This window comes from Amphiura filiformis, chromosome 18 (assembly GCF_039555335.1).
Source record: "Amphiura filiformis chromosome 18, Afil_fr2py, whole genome shotgun sequence".
NCBI lineage: Eukaryota > Metazoa > Echinodermata > Ophiuroidea > Amphilepidida > Amphiuridae > Amphiura > Amphiura filiformis.
Genome location: NC_092645.1, coordinates 64,640,092 through 64,663,544, shown reverse-complemented (window position 1 = coordinate 64,663,544; position 23,453 = coordinate 64,640,092). Strand labels below are relative to the sequence as shown.

The 23,453-nt window shown below is 38.5% G+C and overlaps 1 protein-coding gene across 1 annotated transcript; it reads right to left on the bottom strand.

Moving 5' to 3' along the window:
• Window positions 1-1,783: 1,783 nt before the first annotated feature.
• Window positions 1,784-13,846, bottom strand: LOC140139315 (uncharacterized). The gene is made up of 10 exons (XM_072161095.1): window positions 13,801-13,846; window positions 11,716-12,198; window positions 10,697-10,980; window positions 9,809-9,884; window positions 8,746-8,907; window positions 6,563-6,807; window positions 5,211-5,295; window positions 3,365-3,478; window positions 2,618-2,731; window positions 1,784-2,040 (listed from the first exon to the last, which is right to left on the bottom strand). The coding sequence occupies exons 1-10, from the start codon at window positions 13,844-13,846 to the stop codon at window positions 1,784-1,786; spliced, it is 1,866 nt and encodes a 621-aa protein (XP_072017196.1).
• Window positions 13,847-23,453: the final 9,607 nt, after the last annotated feature.

The window sequence follows — 23,453 nt, the reverse complement described above, 5'->3', positions numbered from 1 at the left end:
TCCTCACAACGGCACCACAGTCCCACAGTACATGGAGGTTGAAACATAGCTACAGTATATGCCCTCTAAAAGAAATATATCGACTGATTAGTGCCAGAAGTGGGTAAGTGAAATATATACCATGTGTTAAATGAGTAAATTTATATTGTGCAAATTGCCAAAGGGCAACTAAACTCCTCAACGAAAGTTTGGAAAGTTTTTTCAAGCATCTGTATCTCCAAATATTTGTGACATATTCATATCGTGTTGCATATCACTGGATAGCTACAATACTCCCCGTTACAATGACACCCCATTTGAAACAATAACATTTTTCACGGCTGAGTACATGCCTTGTGATTGTAGTGGGGTCTCAAAATGAATTTGCCAAATTGACCATTATTCTGTGCAGCAAGCTGCAATCCCATAACTTCACAATCTGGGACCTAATGCAATCCTCCAAGATGACACCGCTCGCCCACATAGCCACGGTTGTCAATGACTATCTACAGAATATGGGAGTAGAGTCAAAATGGCCTGCCATCAGGCCAGACCCGGGGACCAGACCTCAACCCGATTGAACACTTGTGGGACCAGCTTGATCGCGCTGTGCGTGCTGAAGAAGCCCATAGGCAACCACATTGAATGACCTGCACGAATCCTTGTGGAAGAATGGAATTCCATCCCACAGTAACGCTTAACCAGGTCGGTCAGCAGCATGAGCAGAAGGTGCCTGACTATTGTGGCTGCCTGTGGTTTTTCCACCCGCTATTGAGGTTAGTGGCTAGCTTTGTTTGAGCACAGAATAATGGTCAATTTGGCAAATTCATTTTGAGACCCCACTACATTCACAAGGCGTGTACTCAGCCGTGAAAAATGTTGTTGTTTCAAATTAGGTGTCATTGTAAAGGGGAGTATTGTAGCTATCCAGTGATATGCAACACGATATGAATATGTCACAAATAATTGGAGATACAGATGCTTGAAAAAACTTTCCAAACTTTCGTTGAGGAGTTTATATGTGACATGATCAAGGGGAATGAGTCACTTGTCAGCAATTTTAAATTAGAAGTTTTTTGCATCATTTTCTAGCTGTTTACAAATGCTACATTTTGATGCAAACTCCATCAAAATCGGACATCTGGTTACCGAGTTATGAGCAATTTATCACTGGCTGAAAACAATATAAAACAAAAGAATTTGAACACTGTTTTTGCCAATATCTCAAAAACAATATTAGGGACATCTGACTCATTCCCCTTGATCATGTCACATATATGCACTTATCCACTTCTGGCGGTTCATTCATCTGAATGTTGATGGCAGTAGTATTTCTTTTTGCCACTATTTAGGTCCGTTCATACTACGCCGCAATTGCGATGCGTTGCTGATATATCAATTTTTGTCGCAACTTGTCGCATTTCCCAGTTACAATGTATTTAACTTTATTGCAATGCAGTACGATGCAGTGCGGCACCTCAAAGCAATTGCGGCGTAGCATGAATGGACCTTAAAGCAGTGAAAGGAAATGTTAGGCAGTGATATACAATGGAATACTCATGGTATACTAGTAAAGGAACAAATGAAAAGTTTGACGTCCCATAAATAAAAGTCCTTTTGTTAGAAGGACCGGGTCAAAAAGTCTGATTACATGTGTAGAGAATTTGCTAAAATATCGGTCAAATTTGATGTTTCGATTTCACTTTTATTTTAGGCAGCCTCTTAACAAAAGCACTTTTGTTTAAGACATCCAACTTTTCGTTTGTTCCTTAATACTTGTGACTGTTGAATAGAGCTTTCGTTTTCATTTATCGTCTTCATCATCAAGTGCATTCTTATTCACATGACCACCATCACCATAATCATTCTTAACTCCCTCCTGTACATGATGTAATTTGACCTCATCATTGAGTTTGGGTTTCCTCTGCCTTGTACAGTACACCGTCATCCCAGAGCATGTTAACACAACAATGAGTGCAATGACAGTACAGGTGATTATGATATTCACTTCATCAGGTTCAAGACCTGTGTCTGGTTCCTTTGCTGGTGGTTCTGTAGCAGCTGTAGAAAAAGAACAAAATGGGCTGTTCAATTTGAAATTGCTATCCCCCTGTGGAATATTTAATAAAATTCTTCCACAGATGGAGTATGATTTTCGAGTATAATTGCCTAGGGTTAGTTGAAACACACACCCCCTTGTATAAAGGTATAGTTTCCATGGAGTGAGTACTTTAAATAGATGATACACAATTCTCTCAGGGATGTGAGAGTTCCTCTTTTCAGCTGATTTCCTCTTTCTTTCTTTTTTTGGTTGCCAAAGTTTTCCATGTTTGGCATTTTTACCCTGGTTTTACACTGTTTTTCAACTTTTTTTTATAGAAATTTTCATCTTTTTTGGTCTGTTTTATAAAATATGATAATTCCTTGATTGTTGACCCATGCTTTGCCAGCCTAATCTCAAAATGAAAATGAAAAATGAAATGGATGTATCATGTTGCAAAGGATTCTGGGATGGGTAAGATATCTTCTCTGGCTATCAAAGTGTAACATTTCTAAGTTTGCCACAAGCTTTATTTTGATTGGTTACTAGGATGATTATATCATATAATTAACCAATCAGGGGCTCTGTAATACTTACATGTTTCACAGTTCTCTCCTTTCCACCCTTCTGGACACACACACTCATATCCATTGTTTAAATCATTACATATTTTAGGTTCTGGACATGGGTTACTGTAACAGTCACTAATATCTGAAAAAAAAAGTAAAATGTTGGGTGAGAAGATCCTGCAGACGATTCAGCAAAATACATGTGCATGTGCATAAAGAGTTTTTTGTGTTTTTCTCAAAAACTTTTTTGGTGGAGTTGGTCCCTTCCACTCTGGTATACAATTAATGACTCTTTTCAGAACCTCAAACTCTCAGTGGACAAGGGGAGCTCACTTTAACGGCTCTTTTCAGAGCCACCAAATCTGCAGTAGGAAAGGGGCATCTACAATTAACGACTCTTTTCAGAGCCACAACTCAGTGGACACGGGGAGCTCGCAAATCTGCAGTAGGAAAGGGGCATCTACAATTAACGACTCTTTTCAGAGCCACAACTCTCAGTGGACAAGGGGAGCTCACTTGAACGGCTCTTCAGAGCCACCAAATCTTCAGTAGGAAAAGGACACTTAGTATAAACAACTCCTTAGAGCCTTAAAGGGGCAGTCCATTTGAAACCACTCTTTACAGAGCCACTGAATTCAGCAGGGTCCAACACCTGCCATAAACGACTCTTTTCAATCTGTCCAAAGACCATTGGGAAAATCTGCTATACCCTTTTACCAAAATGAAAGCTGAGTAGGACCTACCACTCTTTGGAGATAACAAGAAACAAGCATACCTAAATCACACTTTACTCCCGTCCATCCTGATGTGCAATTACAGTAGTAGCTACCTCCCTCATCTATGCATTGAGCTCCATTAAAGCATGGATCACTTGCGCATACATCAACATCTAACAGAAATAGAAAAATATGGTGTTAAACAGTGCATTGTCATAAGGGATGCAGAGAGTGCATTGTAATGTCATTCCTCCAACCTTAAAGGGTACAGGGAGCACATTGCCTTCCCCTCTGCAATCTTGGGGGATACATGGAACACATTGCCTCCCCTTCCCACAATCATTAAAGGATGCAGGGAGTACATTGCCTCCCTCTCCTCCAAACATAAGGGATACGTGGAGCACATTGCCTCACCTCCCCAGTCATTAGAGGTACAGAGAGTACATTGTCCCCCTCCCCAATCTTAAAGGACACAGGGAGCATATTATCTCACCCCAATATAAAAGGATACATAGAGCTCATTGCCTCCCCTCCACAATATTAAAGGATACATAGAGCTCATTGCTTCCCCTCTCCCCCCAATCATAAGGGATACAGGGATCACATTGCCCCCCTCTCCCAAACAAACATAAGGGATACATGGAGCACATTGGCATCCCCTTCCTCAATCATAAGGGATACAGTGAGTACATTGCCCCACTCCCCAATTTTAAAAGATATACGGAGCACATTGCCTCCCTCTCCCCCAATCTTATGGGACACATGGAGCTTATTACCTCCCCGTCTCCAATCAAAAGGGATACAGGGAGCACATTACCTCTCCCTCCCCAATCATAAGGGATACAGGGAACACATTGCCTTCCCTCCCCTAGTCATAAGGGATACTGGGAGCACATTGCTCCCCCAATCATATGTGATACAGGGAGTACATTGATTCCCCCCTCCCCCTGTCATAAGAGATGCAGGGAATACATTGCCTCCCCTCCCAATCATAGAGGGTACAGGGAGCACATTGCCTCGCCCAATCATAACAGATACATGGAGCACATTGCCTCCACTCACTGTGGATACAGGGAGCACATTTCCCCCCTCCCCCAGTCATAAGGGATACATGGAGCACATTACCTCCCTTCCCCAGTCACAAGGGGTGCAGGGAGCACATTGCCTCCCCCAAATCATAAGTGACACAGGGAGCACATTGCCTCCCCCAGTCATAAGAGATACAGGGAGCACATTGCCTCCTCTCCCCAATCTTAAAGGATACAGGGAGCATATTGCCTCCCCGTCCCCTGTCATAAGGGATACAGGGATTACATTTACCCCCTCCCCAATCATTAGGGATACATGGAGCTCATTGCCTCCCCTCTCCCCCAGTCATGAGGGATACAGGGAGCACATTGCCTCTCTCCCCTAATCTTAAAGGATACAGGGAGCATATTAGCTCCTCTCCCCCATCATAAGGAGCACAGGGAGACATTCCCCTCCCCTATCATAAGGGATATAGGGAACACATTGGCTCCACTCCCCCGTCATAAAGGATACAGGGAGCACATTGCCTCCTTAATTTTACTGGCTTTTCCAGCAGATTTTCAGCCCCCCCCCTTCCCCAACAAAAGAATCCTGGTGCTGCTCCGCCACTCGATCTTCACATTTTGTTTCTATCCTTTTTAAAAGGGTTTTGTTTCCTGATTAAGCTGAGCTATTCCTATAATGGCACTTTCCTGCTTATGCCGTGGATGAGGTGGATACCCGGGGTGGATATCGATGTCACGACCTTCTTGACCTTACTTTCATTATCCTATAATCACTTGACACCCTTCTTGTCCTGTCTTTTGTCATGTGATATCAGTTTTCAGCCATCAACGGCAGGAAAGTGTCAGTTACAGGAATGGTCTATAAACTTACCAAAGCATCCCGATCCAAATATCCTAATATCATCTATTGCAATATCACCATGGTTACCATCACCACGTATGCCTGTGAAACCAACCTAAACACAGGAAGATGTAAGGATAATGTGGTTATTTATGGGATTACCTAGGCGGTGGCGTCAATTAGTGCCTAGCATCATCATTGCAATATTAAAATTATGTTCAGTAGGTCAAAATGCCATCCTAGCAGGGGCGTAGCCAGCTTTTTTTTTTTTTTTTTTTTTTTTTGCATTATTCTGACTCGCCTTTATCGGTTGGATATATTCATATAATTATATATAGTCCGAGGTTGCTCAGACTGATATTCTCCAATATATTGGGACGTCGATATATTCGTACAAGGCTAGAGAAACTCAGCTAGGATATAGGCCTACCGTTTTTCAGAGAGACTGTATACGTAAAGTCTTAAAGCTTCCAAAAAATGGTATTTTACACTATTTTAGCCCATGATTGGGGTGAATTTTGGTTGAAAGCAAGCTTCTTGCCCCTTTTCTTTTCCTTTGCCTTCCCGATTTTCTCTTTCATTTTTTGTCAGACGGGCACTCTGCCCCCTGGCTACGCTACTGCATCCTGGTCCAGAGGTCAGGAGGTCACCAAGAGGTGATACCCTGGAGAATGTCTCTTGCTTTAAATATACAGTGTTGGGTGTTTAAAGCAGAAGCAAAAATGGTGGGCCCCTCTAAAGTGAGAAACGTTTGCAACCTGAAGGCCCCATTGGAGCCATTTGGGGAACCATTTTGGCACTATGTGTACAATTTTAGTTTGGAAATCTGAAAATGGGTTAAAGACACCAGGCATGACCTTAATCTCACACAGAGATGGTGTACTTTAGATTTCAAATGGACTCACGCATCCAGGTAACCCCATTTGTAATTCACACTCCCTATTCAGATCAAGGTCATGGATGTCTTCCATAGGGGGTATGGATTTCAACTGGAATAGCCTAAATATAAACGCTATACTCAGTGGCGTAGATTTCTTTTTGACATTGGGGAGGGGGATGGGGTTGGAAAATATTTCTTGAAGTATAGTGAATCAAGCACCTTTTGGCGACAGAATAAGTTAACGGTACAAATGCGCGTGAAGCGCGGGCAAAAGTTTGCCATATTGAAGCTAAATTGATGAAATATGGTGCAAAAGTGGAATAAATTCGCGCGAAGCGCGGAAAAAATAGCACTTTGGGGGCTAAAATGGCCGGCCAAATATGAGGTTAATTTGGTCAGAAACCCACATACAGGCGTCAACATTGGGGGATGATTGTATGGACACCCCCCGGCAAATATTGGGGGGGGGGGGGCCGGGATATACGCATATGGCAATACTTACCGTATATCTACCATACACATCGTCAAACCCAATTCTCGCTCTCTTCCACTCATCCTCGCTCTCAGTGATCTCAAACTCCTGAATCTTATCCTGTATCAATACGTTAAGTCCTCCGATATTGTCTCCATAAGCATGATAATAAAATTCCAACGTACATCGGCCTGGTTGCTTGTAGTATTCAAAGCTTCTAAGAAAGGCTGTCTTCTCTTCGTCTGGTCGGGTAGTTTCCACAAAGAGGTAATGTCCTAAATATTTGAAAAGGGGTATAATCATTTTTGTCTTCCAGGAGTAATCGAGCATAACATCACTCATAATTATGACTAAGAAACCAGACAAGTAGGTTTCGAAACGTCGAGTCTCCAAAAAATATGAGTACTTCGTACATGGACATGTTATAGAACTTATTGTTTGATGGTATGCAAAACTGTATTCAATTTTAAGCAAAGTTGAACACTGATGGCGCTATTTATCTGAAATCTTGATTGCATCGTTACAAGGGGTAGACACTTGTATAATGACATTTTAATGTTTTAAAAAACATCAGAACAATTAGTAACAAATAGCAAGGAAATTTCCTAAAAACTTAATATCGTGAAATGAAAGGAATAACTCATATTTTGGTGCTAAATTAAACTTAAAATATATGTAAATAGCGCCCTCAATTTGCAAACAAATATACAATTTACAGAATAAAAATTACCACAAAAAGGCAGAAAAGGATGATATAGTTGATAAATGAAGGGAAATCTATGATAAAAAATAGATAAAAAATATATGTGTAGGCCTATATTAGTATGATACCGGTAGCTGTTGGTATTGTCCAGGTATAGAATTACAAAATTATATAATGTTTTGTTAGAAAAAATAATTAATATCACATCAAACCACCGTGTTTAAGGCTACAAAATAATGTGAAGTAGCTGGCAACAATATTAATTGCTTTTTTGACGATCAATCACAAAATTTGAAAATAAATTTTAATTTAAAATATTTAATTTAATATTTAAAAATATTAGGCCCACGGACTTATTACGGACCAATGCAAACTTCTGTACGAGTCTTAATTCGATCGACGTGTTGGACAAAGGCAGGGGCGTAGCCAGCTTTCTTGGTCAGGGGGGCAAAATAAAATTTTGGGGGCACAGACGAAAAAAGTTGCAGTTGCATCATATAATACATAGAGACTGTATGTCTTCGAGCTTCCTGAAAAGGGCCTTATTGGGATGATGTGCGCGCATAGCGCGAAAAAAATGGTATTTGACACTATTTTCGCCCATTATCCGGCTAAAAAGGGGCTTTATTGTTACAATGTGCGCGCGTAGCGCGTAAAATTTTGGTATTTTACACTATTTTGACCCTGAATTTTGCTAGAAAAGGGCTCCTTGCCCTTTTCTTTTCCTTTGCCCTCCTGATTTTCTTTTCTTTTTTTGTCAGAGGGCACTTTTTCTTTCATTTTGCCCCCCACAAAAAAAAAACAAAAACATATACTGTGACTGATACCATATAGAAACGTGCTCTTTGTTTAAACATTGCAAGTAACATGAGTGGCAAACATTAATGTTTCATATTGCTTGACTTCCCCCAAAGCAATGTTGGAGCCAATACTAGACCAAGTGTCCGTTCCTGTTACAGTATCAAAACAACATTGACTGGTGGGTGCGGAGGGGGGGGTGAGAATTTCATACTAAATTAAATCCTCATCACTGCCATCATCGTCACCATCACGACTCTAATAATCATCTGACATCAGTTGTATTATCCATCATCATCATCATCATCGTCATCGTCATCATGATCATCATCGTCGTCGTCGTCGTCGTCGTCGTCGTCGTCGTCGTCATCATCATCATATCATCATCATTACCTGACTACTAGCCACAAACCCATACCAAGGAAAATAAAATATCAATTTTGCTGCAAGCCCTCAGAGAAAAGTAATATACAAATGTTTAAAATCATGTTTTATTACAACGTATCTAATAGTAATAGGAATTTGCACACAACCATGACAACTGCTAAATTAAGCTGAAATGAAGAAAATATAGACTATAAAAAGTCTAAAATGAAAATAAATGTTGTTACTTACTAATTTTTAACTGGCAACAGTTTCTACTCTCTGATTCAACACGCTATACCGCACATAAAATTAAAACACAATGTGTATAGGTCCATGTTTTTTCTACCTGACTCGTTCTCGAAGGTGTGGTCAACCAACGGTCCTGTGTCGAGTGAGGGCGTCTCACCAGCATTCCACGTCCAGTCAAAGTGGTCGTTCACATCTTCTTGATAAAATCCACAAAGAGGACCAAAGTCGCTTGATTCGAAATCACAACTTTCAGGTAGAGCTGAAAGAAAGGACATCAGGTTGAAATCAGTGGTGGTGTCACTGAGAGGGGGGTGGATTCCTCGTAACTTTTTCTTGATTTCTTCCATTTCTGATATTTTATTTTATTTTTTATATTCTGTACTCACGTTGGGTGAATGTCATATCATCTATTACTGCAGTTACTGTCCGTTTTCCTATACACAATACACAGTGCTCTCACAATTGACGCGTGACCTTACAAATAGTGTATGTTAGAAGTAATAGGCAATTGCCTAATTAATGTCACTGTGTAAAAAATAACCGGCCAATATTTAAAGTATTCTCTGAAATTCTAGAAAATATAGTTTTGTAACATGTCCTAAATTTTTAGCTAATTTAGGTGTTTGGAAATAGTCGCACTTTTATGTTTTAGGAAGGATATGTAAACGACAGATAACACCAAAAAATATGAAGAAATTATTTTCAAACCGTGTTAAGTCTGCAACCATATATGCTTCTCATTTTCAAGAATGCTGGTTAACAATAAGCAGACCATTGTGTCATTTCGTAAACAAAATCCCACACATTATTGTATACCTTGCGTTTGCTTTATAATCGTTCACCCAACTGAAACTAGGCAGCTCATTGCTCATTGCACAGGTAAAATAGACACATGTGTTGTGAGGATTAAACCAGAGAAGATCTGATTTAATCAGTTGAGCTGTTTTCAATGAGTGTTATCTTGGTTTAATAGCTTTTAATGAGGTTTAAGTTCTGCAAAGGTCGTGGTGAATTCTACTGTGGACATGACTGCATCATGAAGCAGAACCTGGACCTTAAACGCATTGCAAAACACCCTAGGCCCTATAGACAATACTCCCTCACACACTCACCCCCACTCCCACCCCGGCCCCACCAACCCAACCCCTATATATACTCACGTGCTTGGGTGAATGTCACATCGTCTATTCCTATGTCGGAAGCAGGACCTGGACCTCTTACGCATTCCAAAACAACCTATAGTCAACACACACATAAAAAGTGTACATAAATTTACCGAATACCATTAATTACAATTTATACATAATTATAGTTACATACATTTTAAATCCAAGTAATTGGACACTATGCATTAACATATCGCTCATTTCTACTCGGACGGTGGCTTTGAAAAGAAATGTTCATCAAATAAGGCTACATATTACCTTAAAGGCCAAACAGAGTAGATAAGTATCCGTGCATTCTGCCACTCTCCCTTCTTAGTCCAATGCATTTCATGATCACAATGGTTATCCTAACATATTACTGTGCAGGTCATAATGCATGTGTCTCCAAGATCATAACCTCAGAATAGTCTCTCACTTGGTGGTGGAGACTTATCTTTGTTTGTTCCTATAGAGTCACCAATTCATTCCATTAATTAGCATATCACGGCCTCTTTCTTATTATGAAATCGATGGCTCTGAAAAGAGCTGTTCAGCAAATACAGCTCCTTCTTACCTTAAAAACCCCGAAGAGTAGAAATAGGTATCCGTGCTTCCTTCCACTCTCCTTTCTTTATCCTTGGCCCACTTCTTGACAATATTTGTTCTCCTACCATATTGCAGCCATTTTCTATACGGTGGTTCCGAAAAGAGCTGTTCTTCAAATACAGCTACTTCTTACCTTAAACACCCCCGCAGAGTAGATAGGTATCCGTGCCTCCTTCCACTCTCCTTTCATTGTCCTGGGTCCATTTCTTGACCATATTGGGTCTCCTAACATGTTGCGGCCCTTTTCTATACGGTGGCTCCGAAAAGAGCTGTTCTTCAAATACAGCTACTTCTTACCTTAAAGACCCCCGCAGAGTATATAGGTATCCGTGCTTCCTTCCATTCTCCCTTCTTTGTCCTAGGTCCACTTCTTGACCATATTGGTTCTCCTAACATATCATTATGCATGCTATAGACATTCAGTGTGCCCATTGACATTCCCATCTCATCCCACATGCTATACCAGAAAGTCAACACAGTAGTGGGTGCTGCGTTGGAACCTTCAATGGCGGGGCTTATGATGCGTGCTGTCGATCCTTCGGATTCAGCCTGACGTGAATCAGTAAAGATGAACCAACCAGCTGAAAATCAAGACATAGTGATTATTTAATGGTTGTTCCCTGCAAGAACACACTTGCGCTCTTATAGGACCAGTTTGCTTAGGCAAATTGTTTGGTGACCTTGGAAATATCACTTCTTGGGAAAGGGGTAGGCCTTTGTTGATTTGGAGTGACAGACATACAGAGAGACACATATGCAGACAGACAGAGATATGAAGACAAACATATACATAATTATATATACTGACAAATCTGTGCCCGACTATTTGCTTTTTATCTCCTAAGGGCACATTCTCTGGTTCATGGGTGCCTCCATTGTCATTCAATGCCTGTATCCAATACCACTAAGCGAGCAGAGTGGTGTTGGTGGTGGTGTGGGGGGGGGGGGGGAAGAATGTAGACATTTGTATTTACTATACTGCCTTAGGTATGGTAAGCTTGCGATTAATCCTGGACAAATAAAGATGATTGGCTACTGCATCGACAATCTCCTACTTAGGGGTTTAACAAAGTTGTTGTTGGAAATCAACAACGACAATAATTATATGAGCAAGCCTAATATTAAGCTCATTCTCCTGGAGCAAGAACTTACTGGTAATCGTCCTGTGTGGGCAACGTAGAAGGTTGGCTATTGAATACTTTTCCAGTATCAATATTCTAGTAAAATGTCATCTAATACTTGCACCAAATTAGACCGAAACCAAGGACATGAATTAGAGCGATATACGGGAGTGCAAGAAACGCATTTATACTTACTGCCTGTAGTATGGTCTTCTTGTGGTCCAGTACCGACTGAGAATGTTGGATACTGTCTCGCCTGCCATTGGTAGTTATCATCTAATACTTGTACCCAATCACACCAATGAGAGTGGGTCTGGGTATGAGAGTGGGTTAAGGGATGAGAAACGCATTTATACTTTCTGCCTGTAGTATGGTCTTCTTGTGGTCCAGTACCGACTGAGAAGGTTGGATACTGTCTCGCTTGCCATTGGTAGTTATCATCTAATACTTGTACCCAATCACACCACTGAGAGTGGGTCTGGGTATGGGAGTGGGTTAAGGGTCGAGAAACGCATTTATACTTACTGCCTGTAGTATGGTCTTCTTGTGGTCCAGTACCGACTGAGAAGGTTGGATACTGTCTTGCCTGCCATTGGTAGTTATCATCTAATGCCTGTATCCAATCACACCAGTGATCACGATCATCAAAATTACAATCTGGTAGACTAAAAACAAATCCTGCAAAACAACAGGGATATGATATCTCAATAATAATTTAATATTATTTTGTGCAAGTAATATTATTCCCTATGTACATATCCAACTTCTCAATATGATGGTGTACCACCATTGCCGAGTACCACCTAGTAGTATACCCGGTGTACCACCAGGTGGTACTCCACAATAGTGATACAACAGGTGTAGCACCATTGGAGGTACACCTGGTGTACAGTAGCGTAGCCAGCGGGGGGGGGAAGCAGGGGGGCAGAGTGCCCCCCCGACAAAAAAATGAAAGAAAAAGTGCCCCGCTGACAAAAAAATGAAAGAGAAAATCAGGAGGGCAAAGGAAAAGAAAAAGGGCAAGGAGACCCTTTTCTAGCAAAATTCAGGGCCAAAATAGTGTAAAATACAAAATTTTTCCGCGCTACGCGCGCACATTGTAACAATAAAGCCTTTTATTTAGCCAGATAATGGGCGAAAATAGTGTAAAATACCATTTTTTTTTTTTTTTACGCGCGCACATCATCCCAATAAGGCCATTTTCGGAAGCTCGAAGACATATTTTGCACCCCTGACCAAGAAAGCTGGCTACGCCCCTGCTGGTGTACCTCTACAGTGGGTACACCGTTGCAGAGGTACACATGGTGTACCACCGTTATGGTGTACCCTAGGTTATACCGATGGTTGTACACCAGGTGTTGCGATCGCACTGTCTGCAGCGTGGAGAATGTGTTCGTGCTATGTGTGTTATTTCTCCGCGATCGGAGTTGATTCTGACTGAAGTTTTATTGTGCAGTGCTAGTGGTTGACTATATCTTTCAAAAGGTGCAAGTGAGCAAGTCCCTTCTGGGATTGGAAGGATTATCTTGTTTAAAATGAAGTGGGTTATGGAGTGAATTTGGCGCATAGTGAGTGGTCTGCAAAAAATATAAAGTTTGTATGCAGTGGTATAAGCCTTGTGAGTTAGGGTGGTGTGTTTGTTATCCAAGAAAGAAGACAAGAACCAGATCTGTACATATGATTTGTAACGACTACCTATTCTGCAAGGTCTGTTCTTTGAATTTTTATACGCTCTCCCTTTTGGGATTGAGCACTTTATTCAAAAGATAGTCTAACTATGAGTAAAAGTTGTTATTACGCTCCTGTATTACAGCGTTTTCTGACTATCTCCAATAGACAGACTGACTCTGGGATAGACTTTGGTTGTGTTGACACCATGGAATGTATATTCATTCACATTCCGACGATTGCCTTCTTGAAACTCGGAGTATTGAGTTTTTGAATTTTTATGTAAAAAAATACATATCCTTTGTTTATCAAACCAAAAGGAGTATAGCCAATACCATTCAACATGTCTTTTACATACCCGGTTTACATAGTTTTTAACAATCTTTACTTGTGTGAATAAAAATATACAACGCCAAGGATGGAACCGTTTTCGTCTATCAGTTTTTAGGCAATAGTATTGAAGTACCGACAACATAGCTGTGATATGACAGTGTTATGATCACCGATTAGTCTTCAGTACGCGATTGTAATTAATCCGAGGTATTTGCTTATCAAGATACTCAATAAACCACGAATCAAATAATATGAATGCTAATTTTATCAAAGACTTACCAAATAAACAGAACACCAACAATGTATATTCCTTAACTCGAATCATTTTGATGAAATATGACAATCTTTAGTATAGAAACGACTTCACCACCAAAACTATTTGATCGATTTATCATAATAATTATTAAGGGCCGTATAAAGACAAGCACTCGCCCATTAGTCCACTATCAACGACCTTTGAGCTGTGGCTTAAAGTGGATGTACTTTGACTTCAAAATACAATTTAAATTTTATAATGCACTAACGACTCACGAGTCCTTTTGACGAAAGCTCAGATTTAGTTTACTGTGTATGCAGCATCTAGGCATATTGGCCACACCTCATGACGCACCCTGGTCAATGACCCCATGGAGCCATATATTGTGACCGTTATACCTTTTTGAAAATACCTCCCATAGTCCCATATATAGCATTTGTCATTTTCCGATGGCTAGAGGTATTATTTTGAACACAATTTGAGCATAGATAGTGATTTGAGCAAGTTTGAAATTTAACCCCGTGTTAAGTTTGATGCCTCTTTTCTGCTAAAAGCTACTCCGGGTCATTTATTATAATGCATAACACCCCCAATCGGTACCACCACCCCTGCCCCCTACACATTTGAAGGGGTCTAGTAATACAGGCTGTATCAAAATGACTGGTGTTGTTGACTCCATCCGGTGTCATGGTTGTTGGTGTTTTTGAAACTAACGATGGAGGACCCTACGGGAAGCCAATGTCCTTCCACTTTTTAAACCTTAATCTCAGTAGGTTACACAGTAGATAGACAAAAGTATTCTTTTTATGATTCCTTTCAGCTTAACAAACACTTTGCCACCATTTTTGTCAAAACCAGAGCAAGGTGATATCTATACCGTTGTACAACCCGGGGTACAACCAAAATATACCGTTTTAACCCAAAAATGAAGTTTTGTGTAAAATACCTCTAGGTCGTAATTAGCAGATTTTTTTAAATCCTTGGGATCAGACGAATAATTTAGTTTGTCAACAAGACTAGAACATCTTCAAATTTGCCCCCTGTATGACCTTTGATGACCTCTATGCCCCTGTATGACCTTTGATGACCTCTAGAGGTCACTAGGGGTCAAATCAGAAATGCCTCCACATCTTTATAAACTATTTTCGACCATAACCCATTTATGGAGACTCTCATGCTTTTATCACAAAGTACACTCACCTCAGTAGCTGTACAAAAAACGGACGGAGAACTAATTATTTTGATACAGCCGTAGAGGGGCTACATATTTTGCCAGTTATCAGAGCATTATAAATACAACACAAAAAGAAAGTCTGCACTCATGTAACCCGTTAACGTTCTACACCAAAACCTGATTTTGTTATGACATTTTGATTGAAAAGATTATGTGCAGAATCTTGTTATCTCCAATTTGATACCACTTTGCTACCAAACACTCTAAATTGACCAAGTTATATGAAATTTGGTGCATTTTCAAAAGTTGCAAATCACAAGTGCCCGGTTTATTTAATAGTTACTTTAAACACATGGATTGTTACAAGAGATCGACAGGGAAAGGGTATGTGTGTGTATGAGGGGGGAGGGGTAAGGGTAAGGGAGAAAGAGAAACAGAGGGGAGAGAGCATTGGAAGTGGGAAGGGAAGGAGGGGGAGAGGGGAGCTCAAGAGTGGAGTGGAATAATAGGGAAGAGTCGATATCTAGTGTGGGGAGGGGGAGGGAGGAGGTTATATATAGGTGGCGGAGGGAACATAGGTAAGAGGTATGGGTTGTGCTTTCCGGGGAATAATCTAATTCATAATCAAATCATCTACATCATCATGCATCGTTTATATTTCAGACAAATAAACAAAACACCCCCACCCCTCAATATATGCACATGATTTCTACATGTAGGTCTAGGCCTCGTATATATCCATCCTTTATGTCTCAACGATGTCTATGCATAACTTATCAAACGAATCTCGGAACTCGGGTGTAATTTTATGGTGTCATGGAAGTGTGCCACCTACGGCAGAGAGCATCAAAAGTTGCCCGCGTTGATAGATATCGATAATGAAAATGTTAGCACAATAGGCTATTATATACGTAAGGTTATAGGCCATTATACTTTTGATTATATATACCCTCTTGTGTCCTCCCAGCACAATAGTGTTATGATTGCATACCAGTTCATCTCCACATTTTAATCCCTTGATTTTTGGTTTCTGAACAATAGAGAAACCAAAACTATATATTTGAAATGAGGGAATGCTTATAACTGATGAATACTGTACGCCGTACAAGTGACGTCATAATCGGATAAACTACCATAGCAATAGATGAATAAATTTTTTGAATAGACCGCCCTGCACTACAAGCAGATTGCACTAATCACCTGTGTACCGGTATGTCAGCAAACATAGATTGAATACAATACCGCTCTTTTCAAAGATACTTATCAAACAGGTGCGAGTGATCAGCCTTTCTTTGACATCTATGGTTCAATGCATCAGTACCGCGTGAACGTTGTAGTGCAGGGCGGTATAGTCAAAATTGTATTCATCTATTGCTATTAACAACGTCACTTCTACGGCGTATACGCTATCGAAGTGATGATGTAACATGATTAATTACCATAGCAATAGAGGAACACAATTTTGGAATAGATCGCCCTGCAACACTACAACGTTCACGCGGTACCTATGCGTTGAGCCATAGATGTCAAAGAAAGGCTGATCACTCGCACCTGTAAGATTAGTATTTTTGTAAAGAGCGGTATTGTATTCAATCTATGTTTGCAGACATACACGGATGATTAGTGCACTCTGCTTGTATTGCAGGGCGATCTATTCAAAAAGTGTATTCCTCTATTGCTATGGTAGTTAATCCGAGTAGGCCTATTACGTAACTTCGGCAGCGTATAGGGCATGACGGATGTGATCGATATAACCTGGCGGTTGTATTACGTAACTTCGGCAGCGTGGCATGACGGATGTGATCGATATAACATGGCGGTTGTTACAGGCTATGTCAATGGTCGCGCTCTGCAATTCACCGCTACGTCTGCGTGCTCCTTTTTTAATTTGCAACTTTTACAAATGCACCAAATGGTATCAATCTTGGCTAATTTAGAGTGTTTGGTAGCAAAATTACTAACAAATTGAAGATTACACGATTCTGCACACGAACTTATCAATCAAATTGTTATAACAAGATCAGGTTTTGGTGTAGGACGGACTACATAAGTGCGGACGTTCTTTATGTGTTGTGTATATGAATCTTTGTCAATTTAGAGTACTGTTTGGTAGCAAAATTGCTAACAAATTGAAGATTACACGATTCTGCACACGAACTTATCAATCAAATTGTCATAACAAGATCAGGTTTTGTTGAAGGACTGGCTACATAGGCTATGTGCGGACTTTCTTTTTGTGTTGTGTATATGAATCTTTGTCAATTTAGAGTCTTTGGTAGCAAATTTGGTATCAAATTGGAGATAACAAGATTCTACACACAAACTTATCAATCAAATTGTCATGACAAGATCAGGTTTTGGTGTAGGACGGGCTACATAAGTGCGGGCATAAGTGTGGACTTTCTTTTTGTGTTGTGTATATTTCTATCACTGGAGTTACACTGTTTATTAAATATCAGCTGATTTACAGGTTGTATCCATGTTAATGAATAACTTGAGTTTGTTTGCATTTTTACTTGATGATCTGATATAACTACAGTTCATTCATAATTGTGCGTAGGGGTTACGTAGTATAGTTACTATAATATCTCTTTACTTAGTAACACCAAACAAGAAGCGACGCAATTTATGACTTCACAGTTCACAAATACATGTTGCCATGACATGTTGGCTACTTGGCTTCTTCAAAATACGATTGAACAGTTTCATTCACGAGCAGTAATGCCTTCTGGAAATATATGTAATTTTAAAACTTGGTCACCCACAGTGCACCACGGGTTTTGCACAGTATTGTTTAGGGACCAGAGGCTAAGAGCACAACCAGCACATCAGACACACCAAATTGCATTCTGAATACGAGGAATGTCCTGATGATATCAAATCATTTCATTATGAATTTCCATACATTATAGATCAATTTTACTTCGAGTAGGGCCTACTGTTAAATATCAAAAATATTAATTTTTAATCATTTGCCATAAAATGTGTATTACATTAAAAAAAAATCAAAAAAATCAAAATTATTTGATATCAGAAGGACATTCTTCGTATTCAGAATGCTATTCGATATGTCTGATGTGCTCTAATGTCCCACAATAAATACTGTTCAAACGTTCTTTTCCCCATCCCTTAAGGGACTGTTATATATCAAGAATGTGAAAAATATCAACTTTTAATAATTTGTCATAAATTTTTTATTATATCGTGAATTTCAAAAAATCAAAATTATTTGATATCAGAACGACATTCTTCGTATTCAGAATGCAATTCGATATGTCTGATGTGCTCTCATGTCCCACAAAAAATACTGTCGGAACGCTCAATACGCTCTCCTTCCAGATCCCTTAAGGAAGAATTTTTGGAAATATTAAGGGGGTAATTCACCCCTGCCCAAGTTTGTGCCTATTTTTGCATTTTTCTCAAAAATTATGGTGCATTGGGGACAACTAAGATGTGTATTATAGGGGCAAGGACTACAACTACTGCACTGGAAATTTTATTTCAGCACAGACAACAGTTGTGGAGTTACAGTCAAAAATGAGGGAAAACCAATATTTGATCAATAAATCAATTACTATTTGCTTTCATTACGTTTGGGTTTTGGAAAGAACCTTCTGTTAAATCATGCATGACTCAATTACAAATCTCTACATCCCTTTCTTCTTGTCTATTGATATTTTGAATAGTGTTTATCTTTCCCTAATAGATAGCACCCTGATCGATTCTTCCTGTATATCAATATGCTTCATTTACATTACATTACAGAGATCGGACACTAATCCCTACCATAACAAACCATGTAAAGGTGATATAACAGGTCTATATTACAGGATTAGATTAGTAAACTATGATCTATTTGCAAGTATTATAATATATTGATTGAGCAGGAAAGATGTGATACTATTTTTTTGTATAGTAGTCTAGTTGCCGGCGTGCGATTTTTTTTCCTAGTCAACATTTGCATCACATAATACATTTACATGATATAGGCCTATGAGGCTGGATTGAGCTGTGTTCAGTTTTATACGGCGGATTTATTGCCATAATTATTACCTCTTACTTAAGGGCTGGGGTATGAACGTTTGGACAGTATTTATTTTGGGACATTAGAGCACATCAGACATATCGAATTGCATTCTGAATACGAAGAATGTCATTCTGATATCAAATAATTTTGATTTTTGAAATTCGCAATTTAATACACATTTTATGGCAAATCATTAAAAATTGATATTTTGATATTTAACAGTACTTGAAGTAAACTTTGTAAATCTGATGATTTATACTTAAAGTGTATGTAGGTGGGATGAAAAGCCGACGATCAATTGAAAATTTTGACCTTTCGTATTGAAGATATGGATTTTTTCCCCAAAACACCAAAAAAATTGGTCTTTTGGGAAAAAAATCCATATCTTCAATATGAAAGGTCAAAATTTTCAATTGACCGTCGGCTTTTCCTCCCTGCTACATACACTTTAAGAATATATCATTAGATTTATATAATTTACTTCGAGGACTGTTATATATCAAAAATTTGAAAAATATCAAATTTTAATAATTTGTCATAAAATTTGTATTATATTGTGATTTTCAAAAATGAAAATTATTTGATATCAGAAAGACATGGTTCGTATTCAGAATGCAATTCGATAGGTCTGAGGTGCTCTCATGTCCCACAAAAAATACTGTCGAAACGCAATAAACGTTCATTTTAGATCCCTTAACAAAAGAAAAACAAATTTATTCCAATTAAAATTCTACCAGAGTTCGAACCCACAACCTTTTGATTAACAGTCGAGATCGAATACCACTACGCTGTGAGTGCTTCTACCAGAAATGCGTTTGTTCATCATACTTATTGATTACGGAATAAATCGCAAACACGCGATATATATATATTGCTTGTCTATTATTACTAATAAATATGTATATAATCTCCAATCTATGCGGTTCCTATGCAAATGTTGACTAGTAAATTAATATAGGCTGCCGGCGGCGTCAGGTATACATAGAATGGTTTTTTTTTATGATGATGACATGTATGATGCAAACTCATAGGTTTTGTGCGTTTGGCAATTTGGGAGGGGTGGGGATGGGGGTTCAAAATGACCCCATAGGATTATAAAATCAAAATTTCAATTGCTCAAATACCTCTTTCAAGTATATCAAATTATTTACATAAATAAACAAAAATAAATAAATAAATAAATAAATAAATAAATAAATAAATAAATAAATAAATAAATAAACGAAAAAAATTGAACAAATTGTAGCGTAGTATTAAAATCATAAATATAACCATTGCTGGCAGGAGGACTCGAACCAACGATATTGACATTAGCAGTCTGATGCTCTACCATTGACCTATGACAGGATCTAGTGATAAGGGTCGAATTTTTAGCTTATGCAGTGTTTGTCAGTGTTTGTCCGTCTCGTGAAAGAAAGAAATATAAAATCTCAATTTTTAATTTAAATTTATTTGATAATTTTCTAACCTATATTTTCTTTAGAGCAGGGACAAATATTTCCCCTTTTATCTAATTTGACCGCTATATAAGAATCTACTTCTTTTATTACTGATTTAATTCCACGATTTGTTCCATTAAGCAATATCAAAGATTAATGTCACACATCTCACAACAGATATTTAGTTGGCTTAGTGGTATTGCACAGTGCTGTTTAACCTGGAGGTACCGAGATCCAAAGAGCTTTTAAATAGAAATAGAGTCGCAGTAGATTATATAATCTTTTGTTCGTTTGATGCCGATTAGAAGTTGCGACAGGCTATTCATAAAAGTGGTACCATTGTTTCGAATAAAGGGGTTCCGCCATTAAATTGGTCACTGATCCGGCATCATATTAACGCTCTACACAACAGGCGAGTATCAATAAGTGACCACACTACAGTCATGTGTAAGGGCAGTCATGTGTAAAGTGGTACCATTGTACTCATGTATCCCAAATGTGTGCTTGTGTGGGTCTGAAGACTATAAGGAGGCTTTAGCTGTCGATGCAATCATCTTTACCACCCACCGGACGATAGGCGTTTCATTTAAATAAACTGAATGCTCTTGGTGATCGATTACACATTAGAATGTATGAAGGCTGCCATGTCCAGTCCATATATCTATATTACACTATAATGGTAATCGCTATACGTATACATGTATTAAGTATAAGTATAGGCCTATAAAGGTTGTTTTTAAGAAATTTATTTATTTTTATTTTATTTTAAGAAGGAGATTGGTATAGAAATAGTGGCGTACCCAAAGAGGGGAGGGTGTTGGGGAGGGGTAGATTCACCTCTGTGAGAAGTCTTGGGAGGGGAGGAGGGAGGAAGAGGGGAGGAAGGGATATGGAGAATGAGAGAGGGCTAGAGGAAGGGAGAAATAAAAATATATAATAAAGACAAGTAGATAAATAGAAATATAAGGAAAATGATGGGAATGAGAGAGGGAGGGTGAGAGGGGACAATGAGAGCGAGGGAGTGATAAAGTGTAGGCCTAGGAAAGAATAAGTACAGAGAAGGGAAAAGAAAGGAATGATGAATACATTTAATAAAACTTATTAGGCCTATATAATAACTAAAAACGTAATAGCACTGGGCAGCCATTCGACGATGTCAATGCCTTTATTCGTTACGTAATTAAAACGCCCAGTCAGATGTATTTCACACCTACCAAACACAACTCACCCAATTTCGCAAACTGGACGTTGAATGTACACTCTCATGAATATTGATTGGCAACATTTTCCAATATGTCAGCGCTCTAATCGGAAACAATAGAACAATATACCCTGCAGAGCGTTGCCGAGATCGATTCCCACCTCTGCCTGCAATTTTTTAAAGACTGGGAAATAATAACCTGACATTCGCCGCTGACATTCGTACTTCAGAAGCGGAGTTATAACTTGTTAAACTTTGCTCCTTCCGTAAAAGGGTACATTATTTTGGCACTACATTATTTCTTTCTTTTTTTTCACATTGCTGGTATTAAATATCAAATGGTCATAATTGGCGGTCACTTCAAATCATCCCCAACTGAACTAGGTTCAGGAATTTCCTCTCATTGTTAATTGTTGGTTAACCCACCACTTGAGAATAAAGGACTATGATAGGTGCAACAGGATTACTACGGGATTATCTCAAGGATATAATTCTGTTCTCCATCCTTTTCTTACATCTTCTCTGATATGTGCTAGTGTCAATGGTTATTGTTAAAAGGCAATAAGGTGTGTAATTGCAATATTTCCTCTGAATAGGAAAGACTCTCTACATCGAGTTATGTATGCTGGTGGTTCGCAATACTGTTATTTAAGAGAAGGTATCTTCCAAATCCAAATCCAAATGAGTTGCTGAATTTTCAGTACAGTAGTTACAATCCTTGCCCCTATATACATATCTTACTTGTCACCAATGTGCTATCATTTTTGAGAAAAATGCAAAAATAGGCACAAAATTGGCCATGGGTGTAGTACCCTCTTAAAGTATTATATTAGCCCTACTGTTTTGCCCCGGACTGTTTTGACGGCGATCTGTCTCTCTTTCTTTATCTTGATATTTATCATTTTATTATCAAATGTTGCAAACCTTTATCAACTCACGTGTCAAGTAATGTGCTTATGAATAAAGCAAAGGTTGCTGTTTCATAAACACATCTGTGTCATGTACACATTAACCTATTTCAAATCTTGAAGGTGTAATAATCGATGTGACAATAAAAATGGGCGCATTATGCATTTGTCGGTTCAAGTTATATATATATATTTTTTTTTTATTTATTTATTTATTTATTTATTTATTTATTTATTTATTTATTTATTATTTTTTTTTTATTTATTTATTTATTTTTTTTTTTGTTGAATTTTTTGAATTTTTTTTTTGAAATTTTTTTAAATTTTATTTAATTTATTTTTTCGGATTTTTTTTTTTTTTTTTTTTTGGATTTTTTTTTTTTTTTGAATTTTTTTTTTTTTTTGAATTTTTTTTGGCATCGATGGGACACCGTATATTCATTGCCCATGTCTTTTTAAAATTATATCATTGGGCTATTCCCCTGCTATTCCAGTTGAAATCCATAAACGCTGTATTGAAGACATGACCTTAATCTACCACACATAATTTAAAATACATACTCCATGTGAAAGATTAAGGCCGCTACAGACTCCGAGTATCATTCGACGTAGAATATTTGATCATGTAACATATCTACGTTATTTAATCTAGTCCCATTCTAATTCCAGTAATGTTTAAGTTCTAACGAATGTTTGATGACGTAAAATCGATAATATGTTATGTAGAATATCTGGTAGAAATATATTCTACATGTTCTACGTTGAATAAAAAGTCTGTAGATGACCTTAATGTCATGCCTACCATGGGGGTGTAGATTTCAACCATTTGTCAACTGGAATATTTTGAAGACAACTGCCATGCCGTGCTTTCATGTGATGGGTCATAATTATATTATTTGTTTACAAAAACCCTTAGTTAGCTTTTAA